Source organism: Gallinula chloropus (genome assembly GCF_964237585.1).
Source record: "Gallinula chloropus genome assembly, chromosome: 3".
Classification (NCBI taxonomy): Eukaryota; Metazoa; Chordata; class Aves; order Gruiformes; family Rallidae; genus Gallinula; species Gallinula chloropus.
The window spans coordinates 25,603,740-25,620,763 of NC_140087.1; the positions used below are offsets into that span (position 1 = coordinate 25,603,740).

The 17,024-nt window shown below is 46.9% G+C and overlaps 1 protein-coding gene across 1 annotated transcript; it reads right to left on the bottom strand.

Annotated features, from left to right (window-relative positions):
- Window positions 1-2,392: 2,392 nt before the first annotated feature.
- CITED2 (Cbp/p300 interacting transactivator with Glu/Asp rich carboxy-terminal domain 2) lies at window positions 2,393-5,206 on the bottom strand. Its single transcript, XM_084262106.1, has 2 exons — window positions 5,095-5,206; window positions 2,393-4,454 (listed from the first exon to the last, which is right to left on the bottom strand). Exon 2 carries the CDS (start codon window positions 4,445-4,447, stop codon window positions 3,722-3,724), a length of 726 nt encoding a protein of 241 aa, XP_084118232.1. The 5' UTR covers window positions 4,448-4,454; window positions 5,095-5,206; the 3' UTR covers window positions 2,393-3,721.
- Between the last annotated feature and the right edge of the window lie 11,818 nt (window positions 5,207-17,024).

Genomic DNA, 17,024 nt, shown 5'->3' on the forward strand with positions numbered 1-17,024 from the left:
AAGGCGGCCGCCCACATGGGGGCGCCGTGGTGCCGCCGGCCGCGCCGCGCAGGTGGCTGCGGCAGCCGGGCCGCGCAGTCCGCAGGCCCCAGGCCCCGGCATGAAGCAGCGGATACCCGCCGGTGAGGGGGCAGCTGCCCGCCTCGATCGCCCGTCCCAGCGCCCGCTCCTGAATTCTTTATTCCCGGGAAACCAGGCAGAGCGTTGCGTTCATCGGCACCTAATTTTCCACCGAGCGTGTCTTGCGTGGCGGGGCGGCTTAGGGCTGATCTCCCTTCCAAATAAAGCCCAGCGTCTATTTATGGCCGTAGCTTAGAGAGGCGCAGATCTCATGTACCGCGTTGGAAGTTCTTGAAAAACCGCCAGAGTACAGAGGTCAAGTTTCCTGTCCTGACAGCAACTTAATGGGACGCAAGACGGCAACATCCTTCGCAAGGATCTGGTGGAAGCTGGGAAACTGGGTCACTCTGCGTTCCTCCTTCGTCGCTGGGTTCAAATAACAGATTACTTCAGCCTATTTCTAAACAGTGTGGGGGCTAGAGAGGATCTACTTGAAGGCCCGTTACTGCTTTGGCCATGGGAGCCAGTGGGAGGGTTGCCATGGGGTTCATGTCAGGAAGGTGTGGGTCACGCCCCCGGTACTACTTGGTGGATGATGTTATGAATGAGAAACTAACGTAGTTGTGATACCCACCAGGACCTGACTCTTCATTAGAAATTAAGGGACAAAGTAGGCAATATGATTGTTTTGCAGATTTCCCCAGGGTCTGCTTTTTTAAGAACTCCTACAAGTCCTTGATGCCTTGCCCAAAGCCAGTGCTTTCTGCAGCTGCTGTTGTTTAGAGGCAGCAGCTCTCAGTTCTGCAAGTAGTCCTGCACAAATAAGACTCTACCAGCATGCCCGTGAAACTGCCTGTTCTTGGAAGAGCTTCTATGGAAGGATTTAATGTTGACAGACTTTTAAGCAGTGATGTCTCAACTGTGAAGAAGCTGTGGTTTAACCAACTTTATGAAGCAAAAGTGCTTATCATTAAAGTGAAGTGAGAGTATTCCCTTTTGTTTTAGGAGATTGTGGAGGTTTTAAAACATCTATGCAATTTGGTATACACATAATTTGATAGTCTGTTTTACAAGAAGTTGATTAGAATCAGAAAAAATCACCCTCCCACACTCCAGAAGAGGGCAATGCAATGTGTGCAGATCAAACGGCTTTGAAATGGAAAAAGGATTTATATAGTGGCAAGTTGGGCAGTGGCTCTTAAAACTACAGCTGTAGTCTTCTCAACACCTTTACATTATTGCTGAACTGGTTAAATTATGATTCACTGCCATTTGCTATTAAATTTGCAATGACAAAACATTAGTGATCACTGGCTGAAACCAGAAGGTGGCTTTTTTTAAATTCTTGGGTGCTGAGAGTTGTCTAAGAAGGGGCTGTTACTGCCTGCAGAGAGCATTTTGTCATCAGGTTTTCCCAGAAGAGTATGCTTCCATCTTTCTACTTTTGCTAATACTTTAATACATGCTTTTTCTTTCTTTTTTGTTTTGTTTTGTGGGGTTTTTTTTTTTACATTCCTAAAACGTATTAGCTGCTTCATGTCTGTAAGGCAAAGAAGGCCAAGTATCACTTTTCTCACCAGCTGGGACAATTTTAGCAATAGTAATCAGTTTAATTTCCCAGCTTGCTTCAAAACACTGCTATTTACATTCCCATTGTGTGGTCATATCCTCCCCTGTTTACGTGCCCAGGTTTAAAATGCAATTGCATCCACCATACTGCTTTTCTTCCTAGTAAATTCAGAAGAAGCAGCTAAAAAAAAACAATTAAGCAAAAGGGAAGCGTGGTGGTATTGCTGTCGTATCGAACTCGGGGAGCGTGGCTAGCTGGGGTTACATGTATTATTAGGGTCCCAATCCAGCAGTCCTCGCTGAAGTAATAACTTGTGCAGGAGCTTTGCCAAAGGCTGAGTGGGGGCAGAAGGTTGCAACAGTTGTCACGGAAGGAGCAAGACAAGACATCAATTGCTTCTATAATAGTGGGGATTTTTCTCCCAATATTTAAAGTAGACCTCTATGGAAATGCCTCAGTGGCTTTAGGCAGCAGTTTCTAGGAGAGAGGGGACAGAGATGTCCCACGGTGGAGTATTTGAAGGACGTTCTTAAGGATATTCCCCTTCTCCTAAATCGCTGGAAATGGAACACAGCGGTTTCTGGTGAGATGCAGGTCTGGATTGATGCAAGCTCCTGTGTCAACCTTGCGAGGTGAGAGGGACGGGATGACACCCACCACCCTCGGTTCCCAAGTTACAAATACTTGCATGTCACAAGCCCTGGGGTCTTTTTACATAGCGCTCATGCAGGTGAGAGAATAAATATACAAACGAACAAAGTCTACTATATAAATGAAAGCAGATTTATAAAATTACATGTTTAATAGATAAATATAATAAATACTTTTATGCATCATAACTCTGGACAACTACATTTAAAGCAAGTATGTTGGCAAGTCACAAAAAAGTTGCGCCTCAGCAACTTTATTTCTCATAAAACCACACTGACAGGCATATTACAATGTTACGTATGAGGCTTTATGCTGTAAGTATGTTCAAATCCCGCTCACCTACTGAGTTCACCATGACATATATATGGGTGTAGTGTACTTTCTATTTTGGAATGTCTTTTTGCACACCAACACGGTTGTACAGATAGATGTTCTACTTACCAAGGACAGTGGGGAAGAGATTTGAAGAAAAATACTGGTAAATGACTTCTAGAAAAACTAAAGCATTTCTTAACTTTTTATTGACATTGGCAAATTAAAATAGAATAAATTAACAATATTTTCTCAAAAAAATGTTTTGTACAAAAATACTGTCAAAATTTCCTGAAAAGCTTTCAACACAGTAGTATCTTTTCATGTACTGAATAAACTATATTAGCACAGTGTCAAAATGCTGAAGACAGAAACAAAATAATAATAATATAAAAAAAAAATAATCTGTGAAATGTTTGCCACTAGTCAACATTCCATCCACACCATATTATTGTCTGTACATATGGGGGAGGGAGAATGGGTAGCAGACTTTTAAGTAACAGTATTAATTTTCCTGATCTGGAAAGGTTTGGCCCACATCTGTTAAGCTTCCAGTTTAGCATATTTAAGAAAAAAAAAAAAATTAGTCTGCACTGCAATGCATAGTTAAAAATTAAGCAAGATGGCAGCATTTGTGCAGTTGTATCTGCCCTTCAAAGTTCATGCAACCAACTAATGCAATTTATTATTTTTTTTTTCCCTGTTCACTCAGAATTTGAATGCAGTTCAAGTCACTGGAAATCATCGTTTACAAAATCCACAAGATTAAGCAATTTGCCAAGATTAATATCTAACAGTTCAGCACTGTGGGAATTATGGGCACGTTACTGCGAGGAAATTAAAGACGAGGGGAGGGAGGGGGAAACCAAGGCAAAAAGGCAGAGTTCCCTAGAAATGGGTACTACGGGAGGGGGCGTGAATGTCAAAGCTACCAAAAAAAAATTAAAAAAAAAAAAAGTGGCAGCGATTTAAGAAGGGAAAAAAAAAAAAGAAAAAAATTTATACAAGCGCATAGTTGACTCTGCTTTCCAGATTCTCACCTTTTCAAGCCCTGAAAAGTGAGACACCGTGTCTAGGGGAATGTTTTCATTCGCACCGATAGAAAGTCCTTTGTTTGTTTTAAATGAATCAGCAGCTCACCCTGCTGGGCTGCTGTTTGCAAACGAAGTCTGTCATGAAGTCAAACTCGTTCTGTCCCAACCACAGCTCGGGAAGCTCCTTGATGCGATCCAGCCCCATTTCGATGACTAAGGACATGAGGACCTCCTCGTCGATGAAGTCAGTGTCTATGACATTGGGCGGCAGCATTGCCGCGGGGACGTGGGGGACGGCGGGCGGCAAGCCGCTGCCGCCGCCGCTGCCGCCGTGCTTGGGGTTGCAGTCCCTGAAATGCTGCTGGCTGCTGCCGTTCAGCTGGTGGCTGCCGGGGTGCAAGTCCGGCATGTAGTGGCTGTGGGGGTAGGGGTGGTGGCTGAAGTACTGGTTGTTCAGCTTCTGGAGCTGCATGCTGGCGCTCAGCTGCCCTCCCGGGCTGGCGACGGGGGGAGCCATGAACTGGGAGCCGCTGAAGCGGGCGGGGGGCGGCATGCTGCCGGCCGGGTGCCCTCCGCTCACGCTGCCCGGCCCCATGGCGTGCCTCACCCCGCTGCTCGCGTTCATATTCCCAGCTCCGTAATGTATATGGTCACCCATCAGGGCGCTGAAGGCGTGCTGCTGCGGCGCCTGCTGCTGCTGGTGGTGGTGATGGGGGGTGGGAAACTGCCCCATGCCCATCCGATGCGCAGGGTGGTGGTGAAGCCCGCCGGATCCGTCGGGGAATCGCCCGTGGTTCATGGCCATCATGTGGTCTGCCATTGCCCACCTGGAAAGTTAGCGTGTGAATACATTAAGAAAATACAACACCCTCGGACATCCAGCCGCCCTCTCCCGGACCGGCTGCGTCTGCCTGGCCCTGGGAAAAAGACTTGGCTGGTCCCGCCGTTCACTCTTGCACGGCGGGGCGGGGAGGGGGGGTAAAGATAAAATGTATCTATCTCCAACCGCGGCTCTACCGTGGAGTACAAAGGGAAAAATAAAAGGGGAGCCTGCGGTACGAAAATCCCTGTCCCCTCCGCTAATCCGGCGAGCAGCACACGCCTTCCCACCCCAACTTGTGCATACCTATCAGCGGAAAGTGTTGCATACGGCAGCAGCCGCCTCCTCCCCGCGCGTTCAAAAGGCGCCCGAGCCCCCCGGCTCCGCCGGGGAAGCGGCGGGTTTCCACGGCGCTCCCGCTAACTTGCGGGCAACACGCGAAGAACTGGCAAGTCCCACCCTAGCCGCTGTCAGCAACTTTTGGCATCAAGTCCCGATTATTTCGGTATAAACGCTCTAAGGGGCGGGTGAGGAGGTAAAGCCGGGCGGCTGAGGAATACCTTTCCCCGCGCGTTTAAACAGTCACATTTTCCCCGTTGCACACAAAAGAGACACCCGGCACCGGCTCCGAGAACCGCCGCACTCACCTCCCGGCTTCTTTCTTCTTTTGCTTCAAAGGTGGCGGTGAAAGCAGTCAGTAAAAGTCACCCCGCATAGAGAGGGCTTCCCCGGCTCTCTCCTCGCCGCTTACGTGCCGGCGCTGCGATCGCTGCCGCAGCCCCAGAGCTGTTTTTCACTCCTCGGCGAGGCTCATCGGCACTTGCCAACAATGAGCTGTGTTTCTTACCCAGCTTTGGCCACAGCTAATATAGGATTTCAGAAGGGAGGAGCAAAACCCTTACAGGCAACCAGAAGTAAAACCTGGAGCAAGCGGCGGGGGGGGGGGGAGGGGGGGGTGGAGGGGGGGGGAATGATAAAAAAAAATCCCACACACCCAACACCCAGCGCGCGCGCGTGCACAGAGACGCGCGTACGCGGAGGGGGCACACGCGCGCCGGGAGGCACGCGGGAAGGGAAGGGAAGGGAAGGGAAGGGAAGGGAAGGGAAGGGAAGGGAAGGGAAGGGAAGGGAAGGGAAGGGAAGGGAAGGGAAGGGAAGGGAAGGGAAGGGAAGGGAAGGGAAGGGAAGGGAAGGCAGCACCCAAGCGCCCCGCTCCTACCGGCTGGGCGACACGGGTGCCCGCGGGTCGCTCTGCACCGCGCTGCGCGCCCCGGCTCCGCGCCTCCCCCGGGAACAAAGCGGGGCTCCGCGGCGGGGCAGCAGGGAGCAGCGCACCCCCCGCCGCGGCTCACCCGCCTCCTCACTCCAGGGCCCCCGGCCTGCTCCGCGCTCAGGCACCGGCGGGCTCCCACGCTCCTCGCCCGCTCGGGTGGCTGCAGCGGGATGTCCGCGGACACGCGTGGAACTGGGAGCTCGGGCAACGCTGCCCGGGCAGGGCTGGGGCCGCCCTCCGGAGCCGCCGCGGCGCAGGTGCCCGGCTCCGCCGACGTAGGTCTCCTGGACTCGCGTGGGCGCCCTTGGGGCCAGCCCCTCTCCTGCCGCAGGGATCCGAGATCCACCTTTTTCCACAGGCGCGGGCGCCGCATGCGGGAGGTGCGTGTGTGAGGAGTTACCGGCACAGTCTCTCCCGCTCCCAGCACCTTCCACCCCGCCTGTTTGCCCCACAGCCACCTGAGATGTCCAGGTTGTGTGCCCACCCACCGTTGCCCTTGCCCGGTTTGGTGGGGTTTATTAGCATCTCTCATGATTGATTTTCTTGCGATGGCAAAGCGAGCCAGAACACACAGAGCTCGGGTGGGTGCACGTCGTGCAAGGGCTCACCTTGGCTGGGCACATCCTCTGTGGCTCCCTGTGTTCAGCGCCACCCAGGCAGGGACATGCGTGTGCAAACCTCTCCCCCAGGACCAGTGCTTCTGCCTCTTGCTCCAGATCCACCAGCTCCTATCTGAAGGGCGGCTGTGAAGTAGCAGGGAAGCTCTGGTTGGTGGCCTAATTCTCAATAGTGCCTTCACCTGGCTTTCTGCTCCCCCATCTCTGCTTTTCCCTTTTCACCTGCCCATGGGCACGCTGAGGGGGCAGTGGTAGGCAGTACACCCTTCCCAGCAGGAGGAACTGTGTGCTTTCCTTTGAGGTCCAAGTGGCTGAGTTTGGGTTTCTGCTCCTCCACATGCTGCAGGACACAGTGGTGCAGGAGGTTCTCCCAAGGGAGGCACAGAAGGCAAATGGGATGCTTCAAGATGCTGTCCATGTGGCACTCCTCTTGCCCCCTTTTGGGGCACACCCAGCCACAGTGAACTATGAAGGCACAACCAAAAGGAGGATTAGCTCCACTGCATCTCCCACTGGGATGGAGGCAGAGCTGGGTTCCTGGGTGGTGGTGGATGAGAGTCACAATTCCCCATGTGGCTGGTACAGTCCTTAGCAAAACCATGCGGGCAGGCAGCAGTGGGTGGGCACACAGAAGAGACCTGAAAAATACCCTGCTGACACCCCAGCTGTGAGGGACTGCAGGGATGGAATCCAAACCCTGGGAGGACAGTACAAGTGTCAGTTACCTTGAGGAAATTACCTCATCCTGCAGCTCTCTTTCCTACGGCAATTAAGTAGGGTACCCACCATGATTTCACTGTTTGGTTTTCCAATGCCTATGAGTAGGTGGATGTCTGGGAGTTGCCGTTGAACCAAGACCTCCAGCCTGGGCAGCAATGGTCAGAAAAGTGACAGTACCTTTCTGGAGATTTTTCCTTCTAGTGGTTATGCAGGTTTTGCAGGGCAAGACAATGTATAATAAGAAGATCCTGTTCCATTTGGCAAGTAGTCAACTGTGTATCATGACAAGTGGTTTGTTTAATGTCACATATCCATGGTGATACCGATATACCATTTTGCTCTCCACTGCCTTAAGTTTGAGATCCTTTTTAAAGCCAAGCACACATTGTATCACCGCCCTGCAAATGCCCTTTCCTATTTTTGGCTTTCAGATGCTGGAAGCTGCCAGCTTGCCGGAGTGAGTTATGGAGAACTGGCATGAGCCTGCCAGAAGCAATAGTAGGGAAGTCACTGCCTCCATGACACCTCACTCATACAAAACATATCTTCAGGTATTTACAGCCCACACGCAAAGAACTGGGCAGGACAGAGCTTTCTTCATTGGGGGTTGCAGTGGGGTCTTGAGCAGTGTCAGGCAGGCCAAGTTTGTCATTGTTTATGGCCACAGCAAAGTGGAAACACAGTCAGTTGGTGGCTTTCCAGGAAAAGGGTGGAAGACCGGTGACAGGCAGCTAAGGGAACACAGGACAAAGCATGAGCCCATCACCACTGAGCTAGCAGGAAGCCCTGAATCGCATCTGTTTGCCTCTCCTGATCTCAGCCACGGTGGTTTAAAGAAATCTTTTCACTTGCATTCTTCAAAGTCTTCTGCATACCTGAGTTGGTCTTTCAGTCAAACAGCAAGAGAGCAGGGCACTGTGTATTGGGAGAAAGCCGGAGATGGCCAGGGGTGGGAATGAAAGCAGCATGTTTTACAGAGTCGCTCCTCAGTGAAGAATCTGAGTAGAGTTGAAAGCAGAATGTGACTGCTGTGCCCATTTAGGAAGAGTCACTGCAAAATATCAATGGCAAAGAAGAGAAAAGATGGATCCTCAGTTGGGTGTTAACATCTTGGATCAGAAGGTCGGGCAGGCACTGAGGCTGGGTTCTGGATGTGGCCCTGCTTTCTCCTTCCAGACTGGAATGTCTGCAGAGTGCAGTGAAAGGAAGGAAAGGAAAATAAAAAAGGAGAATCCCAAATGGTGTTTTTCCAGGTATTTACTGGATATGTTTGAGCTGGCTTGAATACTTGTAGTTCCAGGTATATCTCACTGGAACAAGATACAAGGGCAGCAGAATTCAGGGGGACTTGCATCTCCTAAGTTGTTTTTTTCCCAACTCTGAAAATACAGTCCCTAACTTTCTGCGACTTCTCTGACCCAGATTGCCCTGGAGGTGAGTTTCTATGTGTTTCCTCCCACGGTGACATGAAGCAGTCAGGAAAACCTAGTTCAAGACATCTGCTAGGCTTATCTGGTAGGAAATTTTGTATTAGAATGTTATCCTGGAAGAAATGCCCTTTCTGTAGAAATTATTAAGCTCTGCTGTTGAGAAGCCACAATTTTCTGGCTGCTCTCGCTTTTGACCTTCTCACAGTTTCCTTCAATCCTACCCCACCCTGGGACATGTGGTCCTTGGGAGGGAAGAGGGAACTATGGCACAGGAGGTTCCTAGCTCTTTGCTTTACTAGCTCTGCTGGTTTCACTGCCCACCCCAAGGAAAAACAATGAACATGACAAGTTTGTTCCAGATGGGCACCTGGGAAGCAGAGGAATCTGGTTTCATCTCTCAATATGACTTCATTTTTTTCCCTAGAATTCCCTTTGTGAGAAAAACTGGGGTTTTTTACCTGTGGAGTGAAAACACAGGGCTTTTGGCTAGAAGGGAGTTTCATTTTCTGAGATGCTTTACTGGGAGAGACCGATTATTCTTACGTGACTGGGAGGAAGAGTGGACACAAAGATTAGCCATGGGTCTGGGCTTGAGATCCTCTGAGTATCCAGGTGGGAATGAATTACCTTGGCAAATGCATCTGTTTTAGCAACACCAAAGCCCAGGGTATGGCAGAAAACATAGGATTAACTTGGTTCACTCAGTTCGATACCAGGCACAAGGTTCCTAAAACTCTGACAGCTCCCCTCTGCCACTCCAGACACCAGCCGGATGTTCCCCAGAGCCAAGCATCTGGCCTCCCGTTTCAGCAGTCTTCTCTCCTGGGGAAGGCCACTGCTCAGTAAGGCACCGCACCTCACAAGTAGGCAGCCCAAGTGTGGAAGAGGTGACCCGCTGGGGATTTCCTTCAGTGGTGGCATATGTTACAAGGAATTACTTGCTGGAAGGATGTCGAATCGGTACTGCCTTCCTCACAGCTGGCTAGCGTGGGAGAGCGAGTGGAAATGCAGAGACAGAGCCTGCGCTATCTCCAGTAAGTCACCATGAGACTTATCTTTTCTTTGCCAGGCAATCTTTCACACGGCAATCCATTTCTGTGCTGACTGGATGTGGTTACTCGGCTGAGGGTGGGGGTCACCAGTGCGTTTGGTAGCAGCAAATCCTTATGAAAAGCAAAGAGTTATGCAGGGCACAGTACTTCCTGAAGCATTTGGGGGTATGTTGGAGGGCTTCATGTGCTTGCCAGGAACCAAAGATGTACAGGTCAAGGCACTGGTCTAAATGAAGGAACACAGGCTATGCAAATCGTGTTACTCTCTCCCCACCCACCTTTTCCTGTTTGTTTAGATGGCTCAAGATAATAACACTGGTATAGTTTATTTCGGTAATAATGAATGTGGCTTTGCACCCTTCATATGCATCATCATATGTGTGTGCGAATGTCTTGGGAATGGTGACAAGCACCATTGTTTTACCATTATGCCCTCTCAGCACAGTGCTTCAAGCTCATGTGTGATTGTGACTGAGGTTCTTCCTGAAGTGTAATTTCACTGCAAGGTATTTTCTGTGAAAAAAATAACTCTGTAAAAATGGGAAAGCTTATTAAGAGCATTATTTCTTGAAGAGGCTCAAGAGGATGTAAATCTAAAAAAATGAACACATGCATAAGTAAATCATTAATCAAGAGTCATTCCATTTGTATTCTGTCCCACAGAACCCCAGCATGGACCTTTTTGCTACTCTTTTCTTTTTGATTGTCAGTAGGAACCAGTGATAATGAAAGGGAAATGTTTGTGTTTCTTTGAGAAAGTGGTAAGTAGCTTCTGTAGTAAGCCAGATGACACCAGGTGAAAGAGGCAGAGATGGACAGAGATGGAAATTTGTCACCAGCTAGGCCACATGAACAAAATTTCCTTCTGTTTGGAGACTGAGACTGAGACAAGTAATAATAGTATTGTTTTGGGTCAACAAAGACTTTAAAAAAAATTTCAGGTAGAATGAAGTGTTTTATTTAATTAAAATTTATTAGAAAGCAGAGTACATACTTCTAAGTACGTATTAGACCTGGATGATTACACCTCAAGTGTTCATTGCATACATTCTGTAATTAATTGAACTGGTAGTTGACAAGTCATTTATTTGAAGTCCACCAAATAATTGAAGTTTATGATTAGAATGAATTGGAAACCACAAAAAAAGAGAAAGATTTATGATTACAAACACAGGCCCCAATCCAGGAAACATTTTACACACGATTAACAGTTGTATTTTTTTAGGCAGATCATTTCACACGGTACCCTACTCTCTTGTATCTGCATACCAATGTTCTACTTTAAATCAATGAGGTTGCACAGGAAGTAAGATACTTCTCAGTATGAGTAAGGTTGCCAAAAATCTTAACTTCACAAACCACCAACTGATCAAACTGGGACAGCTTAAATCCAGCAATGGTACTTGGAACTGGATTTCCAGGTCGCATCTTTACATCACAACAGTCCACTCGAGACACTGATCTGTGCAAGTGTCTGGCCTGGAATTTAATAATATTCAATCTAAAATGTAATTACATTATTCCATTGACTGAGTCCACATTTTCCCTCTGCAGTTCCAATATTCCTGACACAAACAAAATATTAGTAAAATTAACATAATTGTTATATAAGAGAAATGTTCTGTTGCTGTGCTGAACATCAATTTAGATTTGGGTAAGCACACACTTTGGACATACTTACTGGACCTAATGGTATTGATATGCAGCAGAACCTTTCTAAATCACATGAGAAATGCTGTCTTCCATGGGGATCTACAAAGGTTCTGCATACAGCAAACAAGTACCTGTTGAAACAGTGTTGTAGTATGTAGTTCTTCAGTATAATCACCACGGTCATTAAGGCTTCTCCAGCATCCCTGCCACTTTCAATTTTATTTAAATAAATAGGGAACTAGTTTAATCCTCCTCATGGTGATAAAGGGTTACAAGCAGCTGTGGCGTTGGTCACGTGTCGCACATTGTCAGCAGACAGTTGCAGTTTCAGTTACATTTTCTCCTTTGATTTGATTATGTTTTTCTCCTAAATTAAATAATTATAATGTGTGTACTGTGTGGTAACGGCAGCAGCATTCATTCCAGGCTTTTACGAATATGCTGTGGGTTCAGGAGAATTTGTAAGCAATAAACCTTCTCATCCCGTTCAGCATTTTAGGCAATTTATTTCACATACACCTTCTCCGGTGTGGTTTCCTTTTACAAGTATGAAGGATCTGGGAATCGTTCCAGTCTGACCTGTCTCTTCAGTGGATTTTCGCTGCATTTCTTTAGTTGAGAACCTGTTACCCTTTTTACTGCGAACCTCTATTTTGAGGCTTTACATTTCAAGTTGTGTCTCTTCTCAATCCAGCACTTCACATCGTCTTTCTCTGGAACACTGATATGTTATCTTTGTTCTCTGTGGTTAATCTCGCTCAGACAAGCCATTCTCAGTGTAGAAGATGCCTATCAGTGCTTCTCCCTTCCCTAGTGCTTGCTGCAGAGGAGGCTTGCTGCTATTCCTCTCCAGATTAGTTACACACTTTCTATGTGGATTACTTCCTGTTTTCCCTCAGCCTTTCATTTTGGTTGGCACCGGCAAGTGTTGTTTCCACTTCTGTAAGTAGCTGTTTCGCGGGCCGTAAGGTTCGGAAGCAACAGGCTCAATTCTAGTACGTTCCAAGTTTTGCTCTGAAATATGGACAGTAAGTCAAGTCGGACTCCCGGAAAATCATGAAATGCAAACAAAGTAAATGTAAACAGTTCAAAACAGTTTATGTTTCCTAAAACTAGTTAAATCTCAAGTTCTGTAGCCCCTTATTTGGAAATATAAAGATAAAGCCTATTTTCGTATCAGACATATCTTTGTGAGTGCTGCAGAACTATGATATAGTGATTTTTTCAATTGATTAATTTCAGTTCAAGTTGTTTTTAGGAAGGCACAGCAGATGCATGTGATTTTTCACACTTTGCTGTTCTTATGCGTCAGCCTGATGATATCATACTCAAGCACTAATAATACTACTACTTGCCTTTTACATAAATTAGCACTTTACAGCTTTAGAGCATAATACCAACATTACCTAATTACTCTAGAATTGAGCATGCACTCCTTTCCGTTTTAAGTAGAAGCTGATGGATTTAATGGCAATATGTAATCAGAAAGGAAAACAAGCCCTTCAACAGCCCATGTAGTGGTCTTATCAACAGGCCAGGAGCCAGGGTATTTGTTCTCCCCACTCTCCCAATTCCAGCAATGTAATGAAAATCAGACTTAAGCACCTGAATTCCTTTCTCCTTGGGAAAATCTCACACAGACTTCAGTTTCTCTCTATATAAAATGGAAAAGCTGATACTCTTCTCCTAGAAAACGCCTAGCAGATAATGTTTTGGGTGAATGCCTGCATATCACTGCTGTCGCCAGAGATATTTGATATCAAAAAGTTTCTAAAGCTATCCTGGTTTTCTGCTTTTATTTCAGATCATGAGTTGGACTCTGGCCACCTTAATGTCGGCAGCAGTAGTCATTGTCATGACTGTCTTCAGCAGAGGCAAGGGCCACTCTGGCTCTTAATCTCATGCAAAAGGTAACCAACCCTTCCAATAACCTCTTGGTAGCAGCTCTTTGCAACGCTTGCAAATGACCCAAGGAACAGGACAAGTTGCTCCCCTCTCTTCTTTGCCTTCCCTTGTGTCCTAAATATTCCACTCCCAGTGCCTCTTAACCAGTTACTTCTGCAAGACTCTTTGGAGGCTCTTGCTTCCTTGCTGCTCCAGGATGAATTATCCCTACAAACTTTAATCCCCATAGTTCTAGTCCAGGAAGATCACAGCCATTTTGCTTCCAAATAGCCCGTTTCCTGCAGCTACATGCAACCTCTCCCTCCCAAATTTCTCATATGGTGCACAGCAGTAGTCCAACAACATATTGTCCATCACAGTGAAGTTGTGATCTTCAACAGCAACTTCTTTGCATAACCACAGCCACAGCTTCTTTCTTCCCTCCAGACTCTGGCACCCCAATAATCAATTTTCTTTCACACTGAAAATGTTAAATCTAACATCTTCCCTGACTACAATGCTCATGGACGATAAAATAAAGATCCTACAGTTTTCTCTAGTATGGAAGGTGTTAAGCAATAGCAAGAATGTATCAGGTCTCTTATATCCATCTGAAGCTGTCTTCAAGATCTTTAGTAAAATACTTCCTCCAAGTGTGAGACTGGCCTGCCTTTCTACCTCCTGGGGCTGCCTGCTCTTCCAGTCCCCTTGCCAGTCCTACACTATGTTAGGAAGAGGATTATTTCTATTAATAAACATGTACATATAGCTTTTGCTCATCCAAGGGTTTGAGTAATATCCAGTATTCTGTATTTTCATTTACAGATTTTTAGTCTTCATATTTAAGGACAAAACTCCTGCCAGTTTGCAATGTTTTATGAACATTTCATTCATTGTCCTTCGTGTATAAATTCTCAAGGCTAGTTGATTGCTAAGAATATTTATGTTGCTTGCAGAATAAAACAAACAGCTCTGTGACTAATACTGGCTTTAATTCAGTGTATATCTCTGATTAATGCTATTTTTAACTGTAATATAAGGTTCATTGCTGCTCATGTATTATGGCTGGCTATCCCTGGCTCAATTTTTGTTAGCATAGCACAAGGGAACTTGATTTCGGAAAGAACAAATAGCAAAAAGAATATCTGAAATTCAGTCACATGCATTTTGCCTGAAGATAGGTATTCATAGCACAGAAAAAGCTGCTGGTACACTAAGTTCAGTATCTGCCTACTAGCAGTGCCAACACCAGCGTCTTCTTAAGAACTCATAATGCATCAGGCATTCAACAACACAATATCTGGGGAAAGATTCCCTTGTGGCCATACAACTGAGAAGACAAACCTCTAATACAAAGCAACTTGCCGGTTATATCATCATTGATGGAGACATAAATCTGAGGGAATTCTATCTTAACCCTGCCAAGTCTTGAACATTGCAAGTTGGAGGCTTGTCATTTTTATTTTTCTGCACAACAGTGGAGGAGATGGTACCTCCCTGGCTTGTATCAACAGTTCTACTGATTGCAGCAGTTAATGGACTGACTTGATTTACATGAGCTGAAAGACAGGGTTCCTTCCCCCTTCCCTTCCCCCTTCCCTTCCCCCTTCCCTTCCCCCTTCCCTTCCCCCTTCCCTTCCCTTCCTCCTTCCCTTCCCTTCCCTTCCCTTCCCTTCCCTTCCCTTCCCTTCCCTTCCCTTCCCTTCCCTTCCCTTCCCTTCCCTTCCCTTCCCTTCCCTTCCCTTCCCTTCCCTTCCCTTCCCTTCCCTTCCCTTCCCTTCCCTTCCCTTCCCTTCCCTTCCCTTCCCTTCCCTTCCCTTCCCTTCCCTTCCCTTCCCTTCCCTTCCCTTCCCTTCCCTTCCCTTCCCTTCCCTTCCCTTCCCTTCCCTTCCCTTCCCTTCCCTTCCCTTCCCTTCCCTTCCCTTCCCTTCCCTTCCCTTCCCTTCCCTTCCCTTCCCTTCCCTTCCCTTCCCTTCCCTTCCCTTCCCTTCCCTTCCCTTCCCTTCCCTTCCCTTCCCTTCCCTTCCCTTCCCTTCCCTTCCCTTCCCTTCCCTTCCCTTCCCTTCCCTTCCCTTCCCTTCCCTTCCCTTCCCTTCCCTTCCCTTCCCTTCCCTTCCCTTCCCTTCCCTTCCCTTCCCTTCCCTTCCCTTCCCTTCCCTTCCCTTCCCTTCCCCCTTCCCCCTTCCCCCTTCTCCCTTCCCTTCCTTTTTTAATGTATGTTTAACTTTTCTCTTGTTTGGTGGCAAACTAAACTATTTACCACGGTAATGGTTTATGACCAGTTTTCTAGCTTAGATTAGTTACATGCTGCATTGATAAGCTATGTCCTTTTGCACATTTCCTTATTACTGAACAAGGTACCTAAACTTGCCATGTGCCACGTCTGCTCCATCCTTCATTGTACAAACTCTCTTGTACTCTTTCTTTAAAAGCTTTCATGCTGCTCCGTTAAGGTGCTGAGAGCACTGTAGTAACAGGGGAGATATCTTGGCATTTGGCAGGACTGACCTCTACAAGGTCATTTGGTTTATTCTGTAGGCATGTTTCTCTTCTGCATGCCTCTAAGGCTGGCTAACTGAAACTTTCTATCAATGTTTTATATAACCATATCACAATATTTTCTGTCATCCATTTTTTTATTACAACTTCTTTTCTGGGTTTGACCACTGCAGCACACTGAGCAGACGTCTTCATTAAGCTGTCCACACTGATGCCTCAATCTTTTTGTTGAAAGGTTACAATTAATTCAGAACCCATCTGTGTATACAAGTAGTTTAAATCATGCCTTCCAAGGCACATGACTCTGCACTTACCTAGACTGCCTTCCCTCTGCTGACGCATTAGTCAGTTACTTAGTGTTGCCAAGGCTTTCCGAGGTGCCTTGCAATCCACCAGTCTTCTCTTGCCTGCCACTCTTACGTATCCAGCCTTTCTAGTAGATCCTCAATAAGTACATTAAACAATGCTGCTGTTTGTATTGATACTGGAGGCACCCCACTACCTAAATGCTGTGAAGAGAACTGAGCAATTCTTCCTACTCTGCCCCTGTGTGCTACCCCCTAACTGGATTTGCATCCACGCCTGCAGGATGTTACCACCTCTTCTCCTCCTGGCAGCTGACTTGCCTTAGTAGCTCTTTGTGAACTGTCTTTATTCAAAGCCTTTTGACTGTTTAAATAACTTCCTCTGGTTCTCCATTACCTGGCATTTTGCTATGGCTTCACAAAATTGCTCAAAATCCTAAGATCTGACATCAAAGCCTCCTTTCTTTTCACAGACTTTTGTTTGTTGACCCAGAAGTTTTTGTTGCTATGAGGACTGTTATTTTGGCGTCCCATCCAGGCAGGTGAGCTTCAGGCCTGTTTTACCGAAGTGCTGGTGTGATGGGGAACTATAAACTGAATCCATCCAGCGGGCTGATGGCTTTTGTGTGAGTACCAGTCTTTTCAGAAGCAATTCTTTGAGCCATTTGAGAGCTTCAAAAATAAAATAAAATTGAGAAGCCACACTTTCTCGGCAAGGATGCATCCAATTACTCACATCCCAGTTTGGGGCTGACTGAGGGTTCACTTTTAACCCCGGGGTCTTGTGCTTGTGCGATTACAAAATTTCATACAGCCTGGTCACCAGCTATCACCTTCTTCATGAGAGTTTCTCATGCTTTTCTTTTGCTCACAGGAGAGGCTCCTCTCAAACACCCATCTTGCCAGCCAAGAGAGTCAGAGCTTCCCTTTCCCTCGAGGACTCCTCTCTCCCCACCACCCCACAGCCCTGGCCTGGCCCATCCCTGTTACCTCCTCTCCTCAGGCCTCACACTAGAGCCTCCACTTTGTGTGCAGAAATCAGTGGCCTTTGTGCAGATCATGTTTTTTTCAAACTCTTCTTCATGGGTGTAAGGAATGGAAAATTACTCTGCAAAAAAAAAAAAAAAAAAAAAAAGAAAAGGAG